Raw genomic sequence first — 24,938 nt, 5'->3', positions numbered from 1 at the left:
TGCTTCGGCTTACAAACCATCTTCCGTAGAGTTTAATGAACTGCATTCAGCGGTTTGGTCACTTTTTTGTTTATGCAAACGCAGAAAAGTTCTAAAGACCTCAGCGAAAATCAACTCCAAAACTGAATATGTTCAATTAGAAACAGTAACAGAAGAAAAAGTAATAAATAAATGATGAAAGTAAAAACAACAAATCGCGACGAAGCACGCAAATTTTTTTGGTCAACAGAATTTATGCAAAACTGGTTCGAAGTATCACAACAAAAAGCAATTAAAAAGAAAAGAAAACAAACAGCATAAACAAGCAGCAAAAAAAATAGAGCACCTTCTCAGCTACTGTCAGAGATATATTATCGAAATGCTGTGCTGTTGAGGGACACAACTGTAAAGGCAACAACAAACGCAATTAAAATGCTCACGGTGCTTTTGCAAACGCCATTTTGGCATTTAACTTTTCACTCACAAAACAATTGGCGAAGAATAATTGACATTTAACTACTTAGGAACACTACGGAAAAGCACGACTCCTTCGTTTACATACAGACACCGCCGAGGCATGAATACATCAAAACAAAAGCATTGATACAATTGCGAGTACAAACCTGCTCGATTTTTGATTTTTATTTTATTTCGATTTACTATATGAGTATACCTCTAACATTTGAGGCTGTCACAAAAACAGTTATGCACTAGTACATTCAACACCCACAACAAAGCAAAAAAGCTTAATACCTAGCCGTAATTGCCAGCTCTTTCTTAATTCGAGACGAAAATTTTCGAACGTGTCTTTGAAAATAAGCGAAATTTAATTAAATCACTCTAAACCCGGAAAATTGCATATTATTACAAGCATTAATATACGTATAACAAGCTGAAAATGTTTGAACCGAAAATCGCACAGCTGCGCCCACGTCCAGCCGCAGTTGTCTCACTTCGCTAACTAATTCGGCAATGTAACAGCGCAGCGACAACGCGTCCACCAAGTCCAATGCAAGTAGAGCCACACACATACCTACGTACATATGTTCATAGCTGGTAGCAGTGCCCGGCAACGTCGAAAAGTCGAATTGCGCCAAACACGGTAGAGCAAGCAGCAAACGGAGACCGGCGGCCAGCCAGCTGTCGTGGCAATGAGAGAGCAATCGGTCGGGCTGTGTACTGCGCCAGCGCCGACAACGGGCTTGATAACGTGTATATAATAATAGTTACTTACGCTTTGTCGCTATCATTTGCAACCGACCTCCTCGACCGAGCGTAAAAAGCAGAACAACAACAGCTGTGCTGACTTTTTGCATACTTAGTCATTGCCGAGTTGGAAATTGAAAGTGGTTACGGCTTTTAAAAAAATTACGGTTTACGAATGACATCCTTCATGCCAGCTAGTTTATTTGTTTTAACTTTCCGGTCCCAAACTGTAAAAAAATTAATTTTTTATTGGACTTATCCACTAATTTATCCATAGAGAGAGTAAAAGTGCAATACTTCAATTGGTTGTATCAGGGTACAGGATAAGCGGTTCGCTCATATTCTCAAAAAAACAGATTTTTTATTATCATGTTTGGTGATAGTTCTTGTTACGTCCTGAGCAAACATTCCTACTAAATATTAAGGAGTGTCCCCGTTTGGGGGGGATTTGCCAGAAATAAATCCGAGTTCGCTCCGGTTAAGCAGCCCCGATTGTAAGTTGAACACAAATTCGTAAACCATAACTTCAGTTATTCCAAGTTCGGAAGTATAATTTAAGTATCTATGTAGCTGTTTCAGAAACTATTTCATTAAATCTAAATTTCGAACTCTTAAACTAATCATTGTTTTAATAGAAACCTTTATTATCTTCTTCAAAATGGTCTTCTCTTGAGTCAATTGGTTATTCCTACTTCGCATACAACTTAGTTTTGGCTTGCTAGTGCTTTAAGACTTCGAATGAGTTTGTTTTATGATTCCAAACGACCAAGCCCAAAGGTTTAGAGCGAATATTTTAGTTTTAGGAACTGAAGCAAAAGTCACAGATAAACAATCTGGATTGAAACTTTCGAATTAGAGACTCTTCCACTCTCTTTTGCTAGCTGTAGGTTTTTTTATAGAATGATTAATTTTCCTCTTTCTCTGCTTCCCCCGGCGGGTACTGGTAGTGTTTTCATCCAATTGAATGACATGACCTAGTCGCTGTCTCTTAAATCCGTTAACTGTGTTAATGACGTCGTATATAGTACTTCGTACAGCTCATCGTTCCATCGACTGCGGTATTAGCCGTTACCTATGTGCAAAGGACCATAAATCTTCCGCAGAACCTTTCTCTCGAAAACTCGTAACTCATCAGATGATGTCATGGTTCATGCCTCTGTAGCTTAAAGCACGACGGGGATGATGAGTGACTTGTAGAATTTGGTCTTTGTTCATCGAGAGTGGGCTTTACTTCTCAATTCCCTAGTCAGTCCAACCTAGCACCTGTTGGCAAAAGTTATTCTGCGTTGGATTTCGAGGCTGACGTTGTTGTTGATGTTAATGCTGGTTCCAAGATAGACGAAATTATCTACGACTTCGAAGCTATGACTGTCAACAGTAAAGTGAAAGACAAGCTAAGCAAAGCCAATCCAAGCCAAGCGAATGCGACGACTGTTTGTTTGATGACGGAAGATATTTCTTCTTACCTTCATTTACTATTAGACCCATTTGATTCTCCTGCAAGGCGGTAATACCATTAGAAATAGTTCCAAATTTATATCCAACTTTTTTGGTGAAATGCGATAGTACTCGCACTAATAGCAAGCTTTAGTATTTTCTATCTTTAATAAATAAAATTTGGAATAATTTCCTTTTGGGTATTATCTCAAGCAATAAATTTGCTTAAAGGTCTCCAAAATTGCATTCGTCTCTTCATCTTATTCTTGGTATTTTGCCTTGGTCGACATAGCTGAGCGCTCGCTTAAGATGAAAGAGAATAATAAACATCTAAGCAGACCAGTTGTAGTATGTAGAGCCAACCTAAGCTCAGCCCTTTCACTTTTCATGAGACTTGTACAATTTAAGCAGAAATTAGACAGCAACGTATTGCTTAACATGAGTGACGTATTTTACAGGTAAAAATTAAAGCACCTACAAATGAGCATATACTTGCATATATGTTACGACAAATATAACAGTAATCATAAATATATACAGTAATTAAAATTTAAAAACACCTACAATTTCACCCAACGAAAATGAGGCGAAAAACGTCATCAAACGGATATTACTTCGTTCCTTTGTTTGACGTTTGTTCTTGTTATGATCATTTAACAGCGATTTGCTAAACGCTTTCATATTTAACATTACTTAACAAATATAACATCGAGTGTGTTCGGTGCGTTTGCTACCTGGTATAAATGTTAGAAGTCATTGGTTTTTGTTTTATTGTTTCCGTGTCGACGATGTCGAGAGCGTTTAGCACCTAAGCATTTCTCACTGCACTTTATGTCCATATGTATGTATATGTATATAAGTAAATATGTATTTAGAGATGTGTATAAATTCTCTTCGAACTCTCCGTCTTTTTTATCATTTTTGTGCATTGAATTTCAATTTGATAAGCAATGAACTGAAACAACGTATGCAAAATTCTAGAAACTCAGACAATATATTATATACTAAGAGTGAATAAGACGAAACACGATTTCATTTTATTCTCATCAAGTGATTACAAACGATATACGCGGCCAATCGAGTAGTTATATTTGATGCAAGTTTAAACACAATGTAAAATAGCGTATCTATTTATATAGTGGATTAAATTTCATTTACATAAGAGTCGATGTGCTTATTATACAATGTATGTACTATATAAATATTTCTCAGTACTAATAAACCTAATAATAATGGAGATTAGCACACGGCAACCTTATAAATATTGAAACTTGTATTATACCTTACCAGCCGCTAATGACTGTCGGTCACTGAGTCGAGTTCGCTTTATTAGGTATTGCGGTGATGCTTTAAATACGGTGTATGCACTTGAATTTGTTGTAATTATAACAATTTATAAGCAATTCCATATGAATGATACACTTTTAAACTATGCTCTCTTCCACTTGGAGGAAAATTTTTAGTGGAAATGCGCCCACATAAAGTGAGATTTATACTTTAATATTTATTATTATTATTTGTATTATTTCGCTTTTTTTATACCCTGAACAGGGTATATTAAGTTTGTCACGAAGTTTGAAAATTTGCAAACTTCATTTTCTCTTCAAGAAGCTCCTTATTTGTCTGAACTGCCGATATCGGACCACTATAACATATAGCTGCCATATAAACTGAACGATCGGAATCAAGTTCTTGTATGGAAAACTTTCACATTTGACAATGCATCTTCACGAAATTTGGTATAGATTATTTTCTAAGATAATAATGTAATCTCCGAAGAAGATCGGTTCTTGCATGGGAAACTTCCTCATTTGACGATATATGTACATATCTTCACGAAATTTGGTCTGAATTATTGTTCATAGAAATGATGTAATATCGGTAGAAATTGTTCAGATCGGCTCACTGTAGCATATAGCTGGCATACAAACCGACCCATCGGAATCAAGGGCTTATAAACTGTATAAGTCCCTCATTATTCTCGTCCTGCTATAGGGTGCGGTGGCACGGACAATGACGGCATCTGATGAGTTGGCTTTAGGAGGGTTCGAGGTAAAGGTTTTACGGTTTTTAGATTTATGGTCACATTGGTAACGGTGAATCCCGCAGTCGATGCAACAATGTGCAGTACGAGATATACAGCGACATTGACATAGTTCAGCGAATCAAGAGACAGCGGCTGCTCTGGCTAGGTCGTGTTATCTGGATAGAAGAGAAGACTCCAGCTATGAAGGTTTTCGATTCAGTACCCGCCGTTGGAAGCAGAGGAAGAGGTAGACCTCCACTCCGTTGGAGAGATCAAATGGAGTAGAATCTGGCTGCACTTGGTATTTCGAATTAGCGCCAAGTGGCGAAAAGAAGAAACTCGCGCTGTTGTTAACACGGCTATAACCGCGTAAGTGGTGTCTACGCCAGTGAAGAATAAGAAGAAAACAACCAATATGATTGTAAACATTTTACCCGCTCGTCGAATAAATATGTTGAGTTCTTTAACAATGTTCTTTAATACAGATTTATGCTAACACCTGAAGGTATTTCCCCGGCTTTGATCCTTGTGAAAGCATAAAATGTTCGGTGACAGCCGGACTTAGCTCTTACTTACTTGATAATAATGGCTTTTTTACTTGGTTGTTTTTCGGAGAACAATTTCACTTAACGGGATTTGAATCTACAATTTACTTAGAGGTAATCATGCTTTTAGGACAGTCTTTGGAACAGCATCCCCACTCTTGAAGTCATCATATACTATATGTTTATAAGCATAATATTGTTTAGAAAAAATATTACTCATACGCTTCGTACAACCGCGCCTTCACATGGATCTAATTATACCCAGCTATATAACTATCATAATCTAGATTAGACTTGCAACTATTAATATAAAGACCCGCTCACCAACCAATTAATGCAGGTTGCCTGTTCGCGGCCAATTGTTTTACCGTTTCCCATGCTACATATAAATAAATACAAACATACATACATATGTGTACAGTAAGTGTAAGTGAATAAATAAGTATGTCGATACGTATATATACTTTTAACAATGGCCGCAAGTTGCTTTAATTCACGTTGCACTAAGATCCGTTGCAAAATGTGGAGTTGTGTAACAACTTTTACACCGGCAATTATATTGTTTTATTATATATTTATTTACTTAGTTTTGTTGTGCATCTTGCTCTGCTCTTACTTCACTGTTTTAACGTACATTTGGTTTGAGATTATGTTGTTGCGAGTTCGTGATATTCAAAATGAAAGTAAAACTCCGTTTCTTTCTGCCAAGTAGCGGATCTTTCAATGTTTCTTTCCGTTATATTTTTTATTTTTATTTTTTTGCTGTCATCTAACAACTCACCGGAAGGTGATCGACTTGGCATTAGATGCAGAAAATCGATGTGCAGTTATCAAAAGTAAAAACAATCAATGTCGCTCACATTGAACTGGTTTGGATTGTCGGTGGATAGAGGCCTTGACATGCCGCTTAGTAATTAACGGTGATTGCTCTTAAAGTGAACATCTGTGCGTTTAAATATTAAATTAGTTGGTTGCGGTTAGTAAGATGTTATTAAGTGTGCGAAAAGTTTATTTAAAAGTGAGTGGATTACAAGTAGTAAGAGTTCATATGCTCTTATATCCATCAACTATAACCGGCACCTGCGCTTCTGATATAATTTACTGTTTACGTTTTGAAATTTGATGAACATTGTTTACATGCATACTATATTATAATATAATGGTACGCATAGTCTTTTTTAAGCAGCTTCTGAACGACTTTCGACCGTTTTTGAAGCAAAGTGGTGCTACTGGTTTTATTTTTATACCCTGCACAGCGTACATTTACTTCGCTACGAAGTTTGTAACATCCAGAAGAAAACATTGGTGTCCCTGCTTCTTCTTCTTAGTTAACAATAGCGCGCCAGTCGTTTCTTCATTTCGCAAAGTGGCGCCAACCGGAGATTCCAAGCCGAAGTCCTTCTCCATTTGGTCTTTCGAGCGGAGTGGAGGTCCTTCTCTTCCTCTGCTTTCCCCGGCGGGTACTGCGTCAAATACTCTCAGAGCTGGAGTGTTTTCGTCCACTCGGACGATATGGCCTAGCCAGCGTACCCACTGTGTTTTAATTGGCTGAACTATATTAGTGTCGTCGTACTTGTATATCTCCTACAGCTTATCATTCCATCGAATGCGATATTCGCCGCGGCCATACATCTTTCGCAGAACTTTTCTCTCGAAAACTCGTAACGTCGACTCATCAGTTGTTCTCATCGTCCATGCTTCTGCACCATACAGCAGGACGGGAATTATGAGTGACTTATAGAGTTTGGTTTATGTTCGTCGACAGAGGACTTTACTTCTCAATTGCCTACTTAGTCCGAAGTAGCACTTGTTGACAAGAGTTATAGTGCGTTGGATTTCGAGACTGACGTTGTTGTTGGAGTTGATGTTGGTTCCAGGTTAGACGAAATTATCTACGACTTCGAAGTTATGAAGGTCAACAGTGATGTGGGTGCCTAGTGGCGAGTGCGACGGCTGTTTGTTTGATGACAGGAGATATTTCGTCTTGCCATCGTTCACCATCATTCTAGAAAAAGCAGAACTAACGGCGCGGTTGTTAAGGCCAATAATATTGGTGTGCCTATAAAGTATAAATATAAATGAACAGCGTGATGAGCTGAGTCGATTTAGCCGTAGTTTATATAAACGTGAACTAGTTGCTCATTTTTTAGGTCAAAATTAAGTTCTTGTGCGGAAAACTTTTTATTTGACGAGAAATCTCCATGTCAAAGGATTATTGCCCAAAGCGAAACTACAATCATTGTTCAGATCGGACCAATTCAATAACGTATTGCCATTTTGTAGATAATTTCATAATACTACTCTCATAGAAACCCTTGGCCCTTTGGCCAAAAGCAGAACCACCGATTTTCATAAATTCACCAGCAAAATCGTTAGTCATAGACAAGTACAAGCAGCAATCACTTGATGCCAGATCTAATATAAGGTGGATAAGAACATGCCAGCCAAACTCCCGGTGCTTTAGGCGAATCACTATCGATGCTGGGACTGACGTTGTCCTGATCGAATGCAAATCCTCTCTGAATGACCAAAGTTGGCTACTTTGGAGCGATTGCTTACTTCAGATGGTGCAATTGTTGACAGTACAGCTCCGCATTTAGAGTTTGGGCGTAAGGGAGCAGCGCATCCTTAGAAGATTCCCTGCCAAAATCACCAAACACATAGCAAAACCTTCCTGACAGTGTCATACGAGTAGCATAAATCTATCTGAGAAGTTCTTTTATTACGAAAACTTATCTCTCTTACGCCATATAGCGTAAACCACGTAACCTAAAACGTAAGTAACCGATTACTATTGGAAAAATTATGGATATCTTTTATTACACCTATTGTGCCTGTCGCAAACAAGCAGTGAAAGGCATGAGAATACGATGTGGATCAAAGATTATATATTTGTAACGTTTTAGCATTCATTAAAATCGCAGGAATATGGCTTGTCGATATGGCTTTATTATGAAAAACGTTTTCTAGTATCAAGATACTAATGGAAATTTAATAATTCTTATGCAGTTACGTTATAGAAATTTGAATATGTATTTAAAATTGATTTAGAATATAATTTAAATACTCCGAAATCACTCAGAAAACTGACAAGTGAGATAGTGATGCCTACATTCAAGCGTTATGACATTAGCAGAATATAAATATAACATACTTTTAGGCACAAGCAAATTATATAGGCACACGCAACCAACAGCACACATATATACAAATATATATGTTTATGTGTATATACATATGTAGCATTGTTCGATCAACGCTATGCCGACCTGCCTAGAGCCGTAAACAACTGCTGAACACAAGACTTTACTTTTGCTGAAAGAGAGCGAGAGTAAGCAGAACACATATTTTTTCGTTATATCACATTTGGAAGTAGATGCTTTTATTTAACAAATAAAATTTAACACTTACGTGAAGTCGATATTACAAAATTTATAAGAAGAAGGCTTAAAATTAGCAATTGGAATAGGATTTTTACGGAGTTTGACCAACGCCGATATTGATAGGAAAATAGCATATTTGATAGACAATGATACCGAATCAATTTCAGCGTGCGTTGTATTATCTTACACAGGCAAAGAAGAAGAAAGGGTTGCGGTGACGCAATCACGCATAAAACGGAACCCAATTTGATAATTAGAAAATTCATAAGCATACAGAAGAAAAACGTAACTAAAACTGGCATATCATATTAATATTACAGAGTAGCTTTCTTAATTAGTTCATATTAGGTAACAATAAAATATAACTACTAAACACTTAGTATATAAAGCTATTTAAACCGAAGGAATTAGTTAATTTTTGGTTTAGTCTCTTTGTTGAACGACTTCTTGGCGTCCTTATGTTTTGGTCTTCGATCTTTGCAACAAATAGTGCGACACATTCTCATATATAACAAACGTTATCATCGTCGCCGGCAGCACCCGCGTCAAACTGGCTTGGATACCTTTGTAGAAACCGACCGCACCTTCGTATCTGCAATTAGTTTGGGGCGAGAAAAGAAAATAAAATGCGAAGATTAATTAATAAATGGTGTACAAAGACGCTTACCTCCAACGAACGTGCAAGCAGTATTTTAAATTTTCATTCAATTAGCAAATAGATTCTGCAAAACTGTTTCAAGACTTACATTTTATAATGGTTTATATGTATATGTAAAATTTTACAATTAATTTACCACAGTTGCGAATTGGTTAAGATTGAAGCACGTGCACACTACTTACTTTTTTCGTGAGCTGCTTACATTTTACTGTTTTTTATATTTTTTTTGTGGGTTGAGGCCCACAGGTACGGCAAGCTTGGGCATGTGACCAAAAGCATGTTAAAGGCGCTAAACAAGTTCGATCACACACGCACACTCACCGCAGGCATAAACGCGGCAGGAATGGGCACCAACTACGAGCACCTAGCAAGTTGAAAAACTACCGTTATTCGTACTTTAAGTTAATAAAACCTTTTTTGAACGCTTCAAGTATGTGTTTACCATCTTGACAGATATAATTATGCTTTCATAAAAGCTTTTTTTTTTTAATATTTTCATTTTTTTTTCATCATTTGTAATAGAACATTACATTTTTCTTTACATAAGAAGTTGTGAAGAATCTTTTTGCCAAATGAATTAATTACTTAAAAACTATAAACATATGTTTTTTTTATTTTTTTCTTATGCTAAGTTTAAATAAGTGGATTTTGAGCTCATTAAAAGTGTTATACGGCTTGTTTACTTTTATTGTGCAAGATATTTACTTCATATTTTTTGTTATATTCTTTTATAATTTTTTTTGAGAACTCGTTGTGCATATTACGTTTAGGATATAGATAAAGTTAATAGCTTATATAAATGTACGTATAGATTATGATACTGCAGCTTACGGACCATAAGTTCCAACATTTACATAAGTTACGCGTATTAACTTATAAACGAAAATACGAAATTTCAAGACTGAAGTTTTTTTCTTTTGTTTTTTTGTCATGCAATATATTTATGGACATGCATATTTTAAATAACCTAAATCTGTTGCTTGACGTTTATGCTTATTTCCTTTTCGTTTATTATTCGTCAACTACAAGCCAATTCATTTCATATACATAACTACGCAAGAATACGAACAAGAAAATTTGTATCACAATTGCCGACAACATACATTTGCTTTCGATTAAACTTACAAGAAAAATAGAAAAATAGTTGCTGTATAATTTTTCTAAATTTACACAATTTTAAAATATACTATTTCGATTTTATTAAATTAGTAAATGGTCTGGACTTATGTAATTAAGTTGTACAGATTGGCGGTTTCAGTGATGAGAAGAATAAATTATGATATTTGTTTTTTTGTATGCCAACATGAAGAGAAGACTTATGGACTAATGTCTATTTAGTAAGTTTCTCTACAAGCTATTGGAATCTTTAACTTAAAATTATTTCAAATAAACAGCAGTTACATTAGAAGAGAAAAAAAAGAGAGAGAGTAAAAGAAAAACTTAACAAAAAAATTTAAAAAAATTAAAAAAAAAATTTAAAAATTAAAACAAAAATTTTTTTAATTAAAACTAATTTTTAAATTAAAAAAAAAAATTTTAAAGTAAAAAAATTTTAAATTGAAAAAAAACTTAAAAATTGAAAAAACAAATTTAAATAAAAAAAATAAAAATCAATAAAATATTTATATTAAAAGTAATTAAAAATACATAATACAAAAAAACTTAATTCAACTACAAACAAAAAATTTAAACTATTTCTCAAACGCAGCAGTTTTTTACTTTTGCTCTAAACCAAATGCATTAGAAATGAATAATCGAAAGTAATATTATTAATTAAACTTCCAACAATTTTACTGCATGGTGTAGTTTTCGCTGCAAAAAGCACGCTTGTTTTCCGTTAAGTCAATAAACTATGCGCTTCTCCGTCGCCAATAAATTGCAAATCTTTAGTTTCTTACAGCTACTTATAAGCTGACGTCACATTCTATTTTGTGTTTTTTTTTCTCATAAGTGTAAGCAATACTATATATATACATATGTATTAAGCAAATATATTTAGACACATTTCTAATTAAAATGCTGCAAGTAGTTTATATATATCTATAGTGGAAAAATTTTTTGAATATTCGATCTTTCAATTTTTTAGCGCATATGTTGTTGTTTTTTGTTATGTTTTGTTTCAGTAAAGTTCTTATCTACTTAATGGAAAATCGTTTCACACGCGAATCTTACACTTCTATTCGCTAACTTGCTTGCTTTCTTTCACTCTCTTCACTTTACTGTATATTACTTCACTTAATCTATACACAATGCTTTAATTGGTTAATTTTTCCCAAATAAGCATGACCATACAAATATTCGGTGTGACATGAACTAAATATGGTGCTAGGCCTTTATAAAAACCACGCATACGTTCGTACCTCCATGTTTGCTTAATGCAATCCCATGAACTTGTGTAATTAAGATGATGATCCTGCATGCGTGCACGTATCACCTGATAGGGATATGTGGCGGCAGCAGCGATAAGCTTCGATATAGCAGCGAATGCCAAATACTCCGATGTGGCCTGCAAAAACAAATTGTGAGGAAATATGCGTGAAATAAATGGGAATTATAAAATGTTACAAATTTTTAAATTAATTTAAAAAAAATATAATAAAATATGCTTCTAACATTTTTAAAATTAAATTATAAGTATTTTAAATATTGCGCATTAGTTACTTCCATTTATTTTATATCCTTAACATGATATATTAAGTTTTTAACACCCAGGGGGGAAATTCGGAGACCCTATAAAGTACATATAAATGATCAGCGTACCAATCAGCGTCGATGGCAGCCATGTCCATCTCCCTGTCTGCCTGTACATACGCGAACTAGTCCTTTAGTTTGAGATATCGGTTTGAAATTTTGCATACGGTCTTTCTCACTACGAAGCTGCTTATTTGTGAGAAGCGTCGATATCGGATCACTAGAGCATATGGCCGTCATACAAACTTAACGATCAAAATTAAGTTCTTGTATGAACTTCTTTTTGAAGAGATAACTCCATGAAATTTAGCATGGATTATTATACAAGGCAACGGTACAATTTCCGTAGCATTTTTTTAAATCAAACCACTGTAATATTAATTTGAAAAACAGCTGTCAGAGTTTCATGCTTTTCATTCACAATAGATTGAGATTGGCCATTTTTAACAATGATGCCGCCAACTAAAATGCAACTAACTCTTTAAAATTTTGAGGATTAACTGGGAGTAAGCAACGGAGTTAACTTCACTAATTATTGATTAGTAACTTTTACGTTTGAAAAGGTCATAATATCGGTGCGACCGAAGTTAACGTTTTTTTTTTATTTGCGAATTTATGAAATTATTACAAAAGTCCACCACACACTCCCCCACTTCCACGCCCGTAATCATTTACTGTTACCTGTAACAGTTTAATTAAATCGCTTTGGAAAGGAAGCACTTGTGCTTGAACAACAAAAAAAACTTCGGTATAAGCAAAATTTATTACCATGTTTTTCGGCAGAAAGTAATTAACAAAAAAGTGCAACGTACGAATGTTTGTGGCATATTGACTCCGTGTTATCATTTTTGTGATAAAGATAACAAATAAGCAAACAGACAAATTTCTGCGAAAAAGTCGCTCGACATACAAGTACATTTCAAAGTCAAACACACGCTATACATATTGTACATTGTGTTATTTGGATGATGGCCAAAAGAAAAACACTCATTCACACATTTTAAGAATGAAGAGCGGAAAATTGCGCGTGTGGCCATCAGCAAATCATGTGATGCTTGTATGGGCTCTTATAGTTATGTAGCTTATATAGGCGAAGGATATGCAAATTGAGATTCTAACTAGTCAATATGTATAAACATGTGTATTACGGATGGGTAAAATAAGTAAGACGCGTGTAGGCTAAAATTGCGTATTTTTTGTTTTTTTTTTTGTTGCAAAAAATATAATAATTAATAATAGGAATAAAGGTGTGGCTTACGCTTTTCCATTATTAATCTAATTTTTTTTTTGTAATTTTTTTAAATGTTAACATTTTTTTAAATTTTTTTATTTTTAATTTTTTTTAATTTTTAATTTTTTTAAGATTTTGAATTATTTTTTTTAATTTTTTAAATTTTTAAATTTTTTTTTATAAACAATTGTTTTTTTTACTTTTTTTATATTTAAAAATTTTTTTTTTTACTTACCAATTTCGTATCGATCGGCAATTTGCGGTATGTATTGTAATAGTTCTTCATCTCCTCATAGGTCATGAATTGCAAAGCACCATGAGACACGCCAAGTATGCCGGGTACAAAGCCCTGCAATTAAACATTAAAACAAAACAACAAAAAATTAATATATATTTTATAGTAATATTTATCATTTAACAAACTTACCCGGTACAAACCACGTACACCCTCCTTGCGGTAGATCTGCGCCAGCGCATCCACCATACCGCGATATTCAGTGTGTTTGCTCGAAGCCTCAGCGCCATATTGTAAGCACAAACGGGTCTTCACCACCCAAATGGGGTTTGTAAGAATCAGCGTGAGCACACCAGACTCAGCAGCGGCCAACATATGCAATGTCGGACCCAATGGCTGTGTCGTATTACCGCCCTGAATGAAGGTCTTAATTGTGTTGTAACTGTAAAAATATAATATGAAAAACGCATAAATTAATTTGATATTCAGGCGTTTACATGCGCACAAATACTTACAACATGAAATAGAGACCCCACGAGGAACCTGAACCCCAGATATTTGGTGTGACACCCTTGTATAGGCCGCGGAAGCCTTCCTGTCGGAAGATGGTTGAGAATGCGCTGCTCAGACTGCTATATTGTGGTACTGTGGTTGTGCGTCCATCATTCACTGTAAGATTGTAGAAAGGAAATTGTTTGTTTTATTCATTTTTGTGGTTCAACTTTTTGATTTTTTTTTTCATTTGTTAATGTTCTAATACTATAAAGTTTCTACTTAATAAACGTAAGACCTAGCTAATTATGTATAGGTGTTGTATAATTTAACACCACACGGGTAATGGGAGCACGGTTTGTTGGCATTGACGTCAGTATATTTGTATTTACATGCTGACGCTAAATTTGTATTAACGGGTGTCTGCTTTCGAGAAAATATTGTATTATTTCGAATTCAAATTCGTATTTCTCGCTTGTCATATAGTATTTTTTCTAAATAAAATAATTCTTTAATATAAATTAGTTCTTTTCAACAAAATAATATAAGAAATGTGTGTATAATTTATTCACAAAATTCTGGTGCATGATTTCGTAGCACAAATTTAATTTTCTACACATAGTAGACACATATCGTCACCTAAAATGCAAAACAACATATCATCAAAAAAAATTTAAAATCGTTATCAGATATAATAACCAATATATAACCATTTTATAACGAAAACTGTAATTTTATTTCAATATGAGAGTATGATAATCAATATATTTTATAATTAATACTCAAGTTTTATTTCAATATGAGGAGTCTCTATTATATCGATTTTTCTTCGCCTGTAAATTTTTGAAAAGTGATGTTACGTTATTATGTATTTTTAGTGACGATATATAGAACCACATATAGTATATGATGGGAAATTAAATGAATTCTAATATAAACACTCAGAAAATGTCTTTGTCTACCTGCAAAACAAGAAATGCCGAAGAGTTCCTAAAATTGTCAACCCCATAGCAACAACGATAACAAAAATATTTGCAAAAAATATATTTTACTCAAGAAAAAATATATAACAAACATAAATACATACATATGTAGTAATTAAGTTTATTTCTCTTTTTATAACATATATCTATTTACATTTGTACATATGTATGTGTCACATCACAAATAACTGCATACGTCAAATACATTTTTTGTTACCACAGACGAGCCCTCTTGCGCACTTAGCTACAGATAGTCGCTTTAAAAAACAAACGGACAAAATATTTGTATGCATATGTACACATACACACGTATATATGTATGTATAAAGAAATAAATCAAGTGGGTTTAGATGAAAGTGCAAACATTACCATTTTTATACCCTGAACAGGGTATACTCGTATTAAGTTTGTCAGGAAGTTTTTGTAAAACCCACAAACAAACGATGAAGACCCTATCAAGTACATACATATATGTACATACATATGTATATACAAGTATATAAAAGATTGGCGACGAGCTGAGTCGATTTAACCATGACTGTCAGTTCGTCTGCGCGTATATCCGTCTGTCGGTATATACCCCAACTACTTTCTCAGTTTTCGAGATATCGATCTAAAATTTGGCATACGCAGTTTTCTCCTCAAAAAACTTACCATTTGTCGGAACTGTCGACATCGGACCAATATAGCATACAGCTACCCTACAAACTGAATGATCAAAATCAAGTTTTTGTACGGAAACCTTTTTTATTTGACCAAATATCTTCACGAAATTTGACAAAAGCAACCTTTCAATCTTCAAATAAATTATTCAGATAAGATCACAATAGCATATTGCATCGACAGAAACTGACCGATCAAAATAAATTTTTTGAATGGAAACCGTTCGAACGAAATTAATGTTTTTCCTTGTTTCAATTTAAAAAAGTAAATGAAATGAACTGCAAATTAAGGAAAAACCATTTTCATATATTATTTTAAACGCTGATAAAAAAAAATTTAATTCTAAATAAGTTTAAAACTTAATATTTTTAGTATACATAACGCTTTTAAAAAACAGAATGTTAGAATAATGCATTACTTTTCTTTAAATACCATGAGGAATTACTTTACTTTCATTAAAAGTAAAATCTACAGAATGTGTTGTCACCCTTAAAAACAAAAACTCAATGCAAAAAATTTTATACCACTTGCTTGTTATTCTCACGTCCGTAACCCTTGGCCCATTGTCTAATATTCGAATGTGAGACAATAACAAAATATATAATTAACACAAAAACATCAGATATTTTTAATAGTCAACCTGCTATCGCTTAGTAGCAAGTTATTAATGCTAAATACCCATCAACTCAGCTGTTAAAAAAAATAATAATAATAACATGCAAAAATTAATAGCTGCTATCGCCCGACCGAACAGATCACTAATATTTATGAAAACGCTTATCAGAATAATGATAAATGTATGTATATATTATATTTAGTTATTTTCAGGCACCACAACGTGCTAAACTTTTGCTGTTTATAAATCATTATTTTTCTATTATATTTATTATTTGATGGAATATATATGTAAATATTTGCATATTTAACATTATAGCCTTATTTACAAAATGCAAGCGTTCATATTTGACATGAGCCATTAGATAGCAATTAGATAAGCCATGTCAGTTTCGGCAAAAACATTTATAATAATTATATTTCGTTATCGCCGGACCGTTAATGTACATGTGGCAAAAAATAAAGAACAACTTCAAGTGTTGACAACATTCTAAGCTAAAAAAACAATAACGGTAATAAAAACTCAATTCAGTATGATGAGCAAAACAACTTCAGAACTTCGCTGTACAGTCTGTATAGCAGTTTCTTAGTTGTTTTCGCAGCATTTGGCTAAAAAATGGCCATGTGCTCAAAAAAAGGGGCTCGTCACTGGCACGTTTACGCACACGATGTTTTCACATCGAAATAGCTATTTTTAGACATTACAATTTCATTAGCTGATTCGCACTTCTACGAGTTGCTTACGTAAGTGGTTAATAGTTTCGCTGCTGACACGAATATTTCTTGTATTTTTTAATTAAAGTAATGGAGAACGAACTGCAATATTCTGTTAGAAATTAATATAAATTGTAATACTGCAAAATTTTTGTCCTCCACTCATAAGCACAAAGTGCAGTCATTTAGTTGGCAACAAATTTTACAGGTGATTTGCCGGCCTTGAGCTGGGCTTGAGGCGACCACATCAACTCGCTCATAGAAGCTAGCAAGTCTATGTGTGCAGAAAAACCAGTTTTTTATTTAGATGTGCATTTTTTAAATTACAAAAAATATAAGAAAGAAGTAGAAGACGCAAAAGCAGAAAACAATTAAAAAAACAAGACAAAATGTTAACTTCGATTGCACCGAAACTGTAATACCCTTCACAAACGCAAAAAATTCCTTACAAGAACTGGACCGCCATCTATCAGTTTGTATGACAGTTATAGTGATCCAATCTGAACTTTTTCTTTTAAGATTAATTATACCTTTGCATTGGACAATAAGCCGCGGCAAATTTTGGAAGAATGTCTGGACAAATAAAGTTTTCTAAGCAAGCACTTCCGAGCGTTCAGTTGGTATGCCAGCTACGTTGTTGTTGTTGGAACAGCAGAATTCTGCCGGGTTTACAGACCTTAACCGGATAAAAGATCCAGGTCTGTTTCGGTTACGTAGACCCGACTGTCGTCGAAACGTTGTTCCGATATCGACAGTTCCGACAAATGAGCAGCTTCTTGAGAAGAAAAGTCCGTATGCGGCATTTCAGATCAATATTCCAAAAACTGATGAATTAGTTTACGCATGCACATACTTATGTACATACATATATACAGACAGATATGGCTAAATCAAGCCAGATCGTCACGCTTTACAGGTTTTGTAGGACATTACACGTTTCCTTCTGGGTGTGTGTTACAAAATTGATACATCCTGTTCAGCGTATAAAAATACAAAAACTAGTATCTAATCATTGGATTATTACTTATACATACATAAGTACATATGTAATACCGAAACACACGTGTTGACTCATATGTATACGAAACTTAAAAACTGCATTTGGAGGTCTTTTCAAACAAATGATTAAAATAAAAAAAAAAAAAAACTTAAATTGACTGCATACACGACAAAACTTACGAATTAAAAAAAAAACCCAGATAGTAAAACTGATGGAAACATGAACACATAACAAAACAAAAAACATAAATAAATGTTTATAATACACGTCAATAGGTTGACAACATTGTTCAATGTAAGTTAACAGCCGGCTAAAAAACATTGCAATGGGGCAACAGTCAGGAAGTGAGTGCGTGCACCAATATTTTCCGTGTAAACAAAAAACTAAACAGTCGAAACAAAGCAATATTCAGGTTTCCAGCTCGCTGTGGCAGTTGCATTTTGAAGTTTTGCTTTTGCACAGTCAAATGAGATGACTCACCCAATTCAACAGTTTATAGCCAGTACTTACTGACGGGCGGACGGGTGCGACAGAAAAACCGAGGCAACGAAGCAAATGTTTACGAACCCTGGGCAAAATCACTTGAAAGCGCTTAGCAACACGCTGATATACATAGTACACTCGATCACTCAGCGCACACAGCAACGGGCTGAGTATGAAAGAAGCAAACATTTCAAATAGACAGGAGCGTAGTATATACTACAAAGAACGTATCGAATAATAAACATTGATGGAGATACATAAGTATATATGTACATAGATAGGTATATTAGAGAGTAAATGCAGACATAGGCTAGGTTTTTTTTGCTTTTAGTAGTCATACGAGTTTTTAACTCTTTTTCACTTTAGCATTGTCTGTGTTTGTTGTTTGAATAATGAATATAGGTATCATGGCAGTGTTGAAATCACGTGATGTTTGAATGTACATATAAATAAACAAATTTTATGCACACACTACATACATACATATGTATAGAAATTAGTCTGAAATTAACAAAATTTAAATTGAATTTTTTATGAGGAATATTTTTCGAGAAATTTCAGTTCAAATGTATTTCTTTATTATTTTAATAAAGCTGAACACTTTGTTACTGAAACAATATTCTCCCCCAGTGATGTATGTATGAACTTTTGTTTGATGCCTCTAAACAAAACACAATAACAAATCAATTGTTAAGTACATACTTGTATGTATGTAAGTATGTATGTACATATGGTGCACACAAAGAAACTAGCGTGTCATTAGAGATTTCTCAAGAATGTCGTTACTCAATCTGTGGCATTTTTCACAATGGCAAGTATTAAATACACGAGACGTAATCTTTTATGTATTGAACAGCTGACAGACAAGAATGTTTTTCATATACAAAATGGTTTATTTGGCATTCTAATAGACTACATTAGCAAATATGAGAGCTGAGATAAAAGAATATCCAATAAGAATAACCTAAGGTTTCAAAAACTTCTAAATTAAAAAAAAAATTTAGATTAGTAGATTAAAATATGCATGACAATATTTTTCATCCAAGTGATTTTCAGTTAATAATTAAAAGTGTAGGCAACAATATTTGGTTTACTGACCGCTTAATAGAAAATAATCAATGTAAATAATATACACAAAAACAAATTTCAATTACAACTAGAAACAACTAGACTAGTTGGAAAAATAATGTGGATTAGTACCGTCAGTCAGGCGTGCCATTGAAACCAATCAGCAATTACTTCCTATACATTAAGCACATATTGTTACAAAGCAATACAACTTAGGCATCAGGGTTATTTGCTTGAAAAATTTTTATTAAATTTTTCCATTTCACTTTGCGTTAATACATAAAACGATGCACCGGTTGGACACAGACGGTTGAAATGAATTACATGTTTACAGACGCTAAACGGAAGTGGTTGTAGCAAATGAAAATAACGTAAACAGTGCGTAAAATGTGTAAATAGCTTAATAACTTTACAATCGCCAGCTCTAAACGCAATTCGCCAAAGTTAAAAACAAATATGTTTACATAAACCTGTAAGGCTGATATCATATAACTAAAGACGCACGATTGTGTTGTTAACTAATTTTTCGTTTAAAAACAAAGACGTGCAAATAACTATTGACGTCAATCGACAGAATTTACCCAACGATAAGCTGAACCCTTCAGTTTCCGAGAAAATATGAATAATAGTTATAAAATAAGAAAAACACATACATATTTAAAAAAAAGATTGGTGCGACAGTGTCATCAGCTGACATGTTCCGATAATTATCGGCACAAGCTTTTTGTAACTATAATAAATAAAATTCGTTTTCATAACAATTTAAATGGTTCAGAAATAGCGGTAAACAACTTTGGTCGACAACAAGTCTCTGATGCATATAAACTAAAGTAAAATCAATAATCGGGGCGTTAATAGCATTTAACAATGAATTAGTAATAAACAAATTAAACAAAAACAAGTTGAATCGAGTGTTATTCCCCAATCCCGTTCAGTGTGCAATTGTGTTTTGTTTTCATTTTATTTTATTTTAGGCCATAATTTTTATTGTTGATTACTTCTAGAATTTTGTATCTACAAATTCAAGAACTCCATTTTACGGTCACTGATATAAGGGCTTTTACAGCCCCACACTTTATAATATTTTATTTAAAGTTTAATTTTATAAATTCAGTATGTATTTTATATTCTTTGATTAATCAGTTCATAATATACGGAGAAACTAGCTGACCATGGTGAAGTCAACGGAAAAAACCATGTACACTTGATGTGTTATATTTACGTAAACACATACACATGTACACACAAGCCGGCTTAATGCGAATTGTATACATTACCAAACAATATGAATCTAAATACCTCCGCGCGTGTATGAAATTAAATACATATGTACATATATCGCTACAATATTTGCGATGATGTCTGCAATAAGTTTGCTGTAGCTTTGGTTGCGAGTATTCGCCATTTGTTTGCTTTATAAAATTAATTCTGTCATTCTATAGTGCTTTATTTATTTTATTTTACTAGGTTTGGCAAAATTTCCATTTTCATATGAACTGTTATCACGTTCCAGACTCGTGCGAACTAGCATTGGCTGTGGGCGATTATTTAGTCAAGCTATTAGTTAACTACTTCAGGAAACGCATTGGCGTACAAACGTACATACATTAGTATTTGAACATTGTACTCGGCAAAACATATATATAACTGGCAAAAGAGAGATAAAGTTGTTCTAGACATCTATAATTATTATTCAATTTTTAATTGGTTTGAATTAATTGACTTTAAATTTTTTGCGTCGTAGTCAAATCGCTAAAATGGATGATGACTATAGCACGCGTTCTTAGATATTTTATCAACGAAAGATTAATATATAACAAGCCAGTAAAAATTTACCGACTGATAATAATTCAATTATTTGTCAAATGAAGGCATAATACGTTTTCATTACCATTCGAATAATAATTTTTTTCTAACTCAGAAAGTAATATTATTTGCGTACTTTTTACCTATATAAAATGTATTTGTTCTATATTATACATTTAATATTGGGATTGATTGTTAAAAGGAAACTTACCAGCAAAACGAATTTTTATCAAGTCTAACGGATGCAATATTAGCGTCGACGTTACGCCACCCGAAATGCCAGCTACTAAATGCTCATATTTTACATGAGAGGATAAATTCAGTTTCCCTCCAAATTTGGTAGACTTTGTATTCATGGCAGCCATTTCTGCAGAGTCCTTTTTATCTTCCTGTTCCTTCGGCGAAATTTTTGATGTTTTTTTGTTGGTGTCGGTAATTTTGTCTATTTTGTGTCCAGTTGGACACTCGTATAACTTTTATATACAAACTGTGTATATTAATCCTTATATTTTTATAACCGACTACTCGAACTGCAGCGCTTTGTGCTTTTTGTAGTTTGCTTATTGGCTTTTTAATATTTCTAAGTTCCTTAATACAGTTTTAAACTGTGCTATAATTTTCACACGTACAGCAGAACGATTATTTTCCATTCATTCAATTAAATAATTCTAAAATTGAGTTATCTCTTACTTTTATATCAAAACTTCATAGCTCTTTGGCGAATGTGCTGTTCCCGCAGCAATTTTTAGTTTCTAATTGTTATTAGTGTCAAACTATATAATAGATACTATTTTGAATATGTATTCTAATATTTATTTGATCAAAGGAACTCCTTATTCTTTGTGCGTAACTGCTCCGCTAAGCTGCTCGATTCAGTTCTGGCACTGGTTTCGTCTTTTTTACTAACTAAAAAGCTCCCGTTTTCGCCTTTCAGTGTAATAGATAATTCTTTTGTAAAATGACTGCTAAACATCTTCCCGTGGAGTAAGTAATTGCTGCAATTCTTTTTATTTCAGTATATATATGAAAAACTCCTTTATGAATCGTTTTCTTTGCTCACGACTGTATTTTGTCTTCGGCTCTGCCTCTGTATTGATGATGAAATTTCATCGACCCGTTAACTCAGTCGTGGAAAAATTCACAAAATCGTCAATAAGTCGTGTTTAATAAAAATCTCCCAAAGTTTCATTTATATTCCTGTATTCCACTCCTTTTTGCATTTTCTATAAGCTATTTAAATAAATTATGTAATTCTCCGCAGTCTGCAATTTTCTTTGTTGAACTTGTAATTATTATTCTCTAGCTGTTATTCCAAGGGTTATTGATTTTCCTCAACATTTATTTGTTTACACTTCAATTGACTTATTTTATTTCTTACTGAAAATATTTTTTATTATTTAGCTTGCGAATATTCAAGAATTTTTCACACTATAAATTTTCCAAACTGTACTCAGCAAATGTCAAAATGTGACTGCTGAAATAGTTGACAGCGCACAATAATATCGGTTGGCATCGCAAGATGCCAAAACCGGTTTCGCTGATACGGGTCGGAAATGCAACACTTTAAATCGCGTTGCCACTCCACTAAATAAATTATCGCTGATATTGTTTTTCACTAGGAATCGAAACAAAAAAAAATTTCTATATAAAATTCTTATAATTATTTTTGAATTTCTATAATGTCAGAGAGTGTGAAATGAGATTGTTTAAATGTTTTTCTAAGGCCTCCTTTTTATTTTGTGGCGATAATTAAACAGGAAGTGACATTTGCTAATAATTCGTTGAAACATTTATAAAAACAAAGAATTTGAATTCCTTCGACGATTTCATTTCAAATTTCTTTTTGTAAATGTTGATTTTGAATTATATCCCTACCGAAATAACTGCTTCAAGAACTAATCTCAAGACACTAAACTAACTAATCAAGACACATTTGGAACGAATAGTATTAAATGAAAATGTATTTATAAAGGAATTTATCTTGGGTTTAGCATATTCACAAACTTATATCAAAATTAACGGTTGATCAAATTGAAAGGTGAATTTATAATTTATACTTCCTGTGTTTCTCAAATAGATACATTTTTTTCTGTTGGTAGTACTTAGTTAGTGACATCTATGCTTAATTTCACGTCAAAATATTCATTAGTATTTGAGATACGCGTCGTTTTGTAAGGCTCTAAATGTGAATTCTTCGATTTTTGCTATGTCTGAATTTATTGAACAAAGAAGTGTGATTAAATTTTGCTTGCGGAATGAAATTTCGTCTGCAGAAACGTTGAGGATGTTGCAAAAAGCCTTTGGAGATCAAACTCTGTCTTCTAAAAATGCTTACAAGTGGTATAAAGAGTTCAAAGCCGGTTGTGAGAGTGTTGAGAAAAATGTGATGTCAAATCACCCAAAAACATCGACTGATGAACATCACGTCAAACAAGTCAAAGAAATGGTGCTTGAAAATAGTCGATTAACCATTAGGGACATTGCTGATAGTTTGGGCATATCATTTGGATCGGTGCAGGCGATTTTTAATGAGGAATTAGGCTTGAGAAGAGTCAAATCTCGAATAGTTCCAAAAACACTCAATTTTTTCCAAAAAGACCATCGTGTTAACATCTGTGAAACGATGCTTTCGGACTATCAAAACGTAATGAAACGCATCATAACTGGAGATGAGATTTGGCTCTACCCTTACGATCGCGAAACAACCGATCAATCGAGCGAATATCGTGCTAAAGGCAAGCAGAAACTGAAAAAACCACGTCAAAGTCGCCTAAAAATCAAGGTAATGTTGACAGTTTTCTTCGATTATCGTGGAGTGGTGCATTATAAATTCCTTCCGCCGGGCCAAACTGTCAACAAGGAATATTATTTGAGTGTTATGTGGCGTTTACGTGAAGCTATTTACCTCAAAAGGCCAGAATTATGGGCTGACAACTCTTGGTTTTTACACCACTATAATGCATCTTCGCATACCGCATTGGTTATTCGTGATCATTTCGCCAAATATTCAACAACCACCTTACTCTGATTTGGCCCCGTGTGACTTCTGGCTGTTTAGCAAACTCAAAAGACCACTCCAAGGACATCGAATTGACTCAATTGAGGATATAAAAGCTGAATTGATTAAGGCTCTGATGTCCATCACGACGGAGGATTTTTCCAAGTGCAATGATGACTGGAAAAGTCGTTGGCATAGGTGTATTGCAGAGGGAGGGGATTACTTTGAAGGAGATGAAATAGATTTGCAAGAATAAATAAAGACTAAAAATATAAGAAAATTCCTTTCAAGTGATCACAGTAGCATTTTCGATCATTGATCCCGTAAACAATCTCCAGAAAAATTTCGGAAAAATTATGAGGAGGATTTTTCTGCTTAAACTTAATTCGAAACCAAAAAAATATCAATTTTTAAAAAAATTATATATTTTCGTGAACCCGTAGCCAATCTCCAGAAGAGTAAAAGGGGTCTGGCGAAGAGAAAGAGTTTTCTGCTTATTATTATTTTAGACATGAACCTGATAGCAAAACCGTTAAAATTGGTTACCGTGACACCCAAAACCGATACGTATTCCGTTTCGAATATCAAACCAATATCTGAATTCATGACACCTATTACTTTTTTTTTTATCGGTTTCAATTCTGATTCCGGCAACTATCAGATTCCACAACACCCCTGATTATCCCAAAAAAATGTTTCTTATAAAAACAATCCACATTAATTAA

The 24,938-nt window shown here is 33.7% G+C and overlaps 2 protein-coding genes across 4 annotated transcripts in view; both read right to left on the bottom strand.

Moving 5' to 3' along the window:
- LOC120770447 (mucin-5AC) overlaps positions 1-932 on the bottom strand; it is a 39,996-nt gene extending 39,064 nt beyond the window's left edge. The window contains exon 1 of one of the 3 annotated variants that reach the window (XM_040097921.1): positions 603-932. The gene's annotated coding sequence lies outside the window, so the exon portion shown is untranslated. The remainder of the gene's footprint in view (positions 1-602) is intronic. The other 2 variants (XM_040097923.1, XM_040097922.1) reach the window with 2 other exon arrangements.
- Positions 933-8,664: 7,732 nt separating this feature from the next.
- Positions 8,665-22,684, bottom strand: LOC120770526 (mitochondrial folate transporter/carrier). The gene is made up of 6 exons (XM_040098073.1): positions 21,427-22,684; positions 13,907-14,060; positions 13,584-13,833; positions 13,392-13,505; positions 11,595-11,740; positions 8,665-9,168 (listed from the first exon to the last, which is right to left on the bottom strand). Exons 1-6 carry the CDS (start codon positions 21,578-21,580, stop codon positions 9,033-9,035), a joined length of 954 nt encoding a protein of 317 aa, XP_039954007.1. The 5' UTR covers positions 21,581-22,684; the 3' UTR covers positions 8,665-9,032.
- Positions 22,685-24,938: the final 2,254 nt, after the last annotated feature.

This window comes from Bactrocera tryoni, chromosome 3 (genome assembly GCF_016617805.1).
Source record: "Bactrocera tryoni isolate S06 chromosome 3, CSIRO_BtryS06_freeze2, whole genome shotgun sequence".
NCBI classification, from domain to species: Eukaryota; Metazoa; Arthropoda; class Insecta; order Diptera; family Tephritidae; genus Bactrocera; species Bactrocera tryoni.
Note: the sequence above shows the minus strand (reverse complement) of the source record. Positions and strands in the feature narration are given on the sequence as shown.

What these genes read in the sequence shown, in the direction of transcription:
- LOC120770526 (XM_040098073.1), bottom strand. Translation starts at nt 21,580, where the DNA reads ATGGCTGCCATGAATACAAAGTCTACCAAATTTGGAGGGAAACTGAAT. An exon ending in TGGGGTCTCTATTTCATGTT is followed by an intron (nt 13,834 to 13,906) that starts GTAAGTATTTGT and finishes ATATTTTTACAG; the next exon opens with TTACAACACAATTAAGACCT. An exon ending in TGCATTAAGCAAACATGGAG is followed by an intron (nt 9,169 to 11,594) that starts GTACGAACGTAT and finishes AACTAATTGCAG; the next exon opens with ATACGAAGGTGCGGTCGGTT.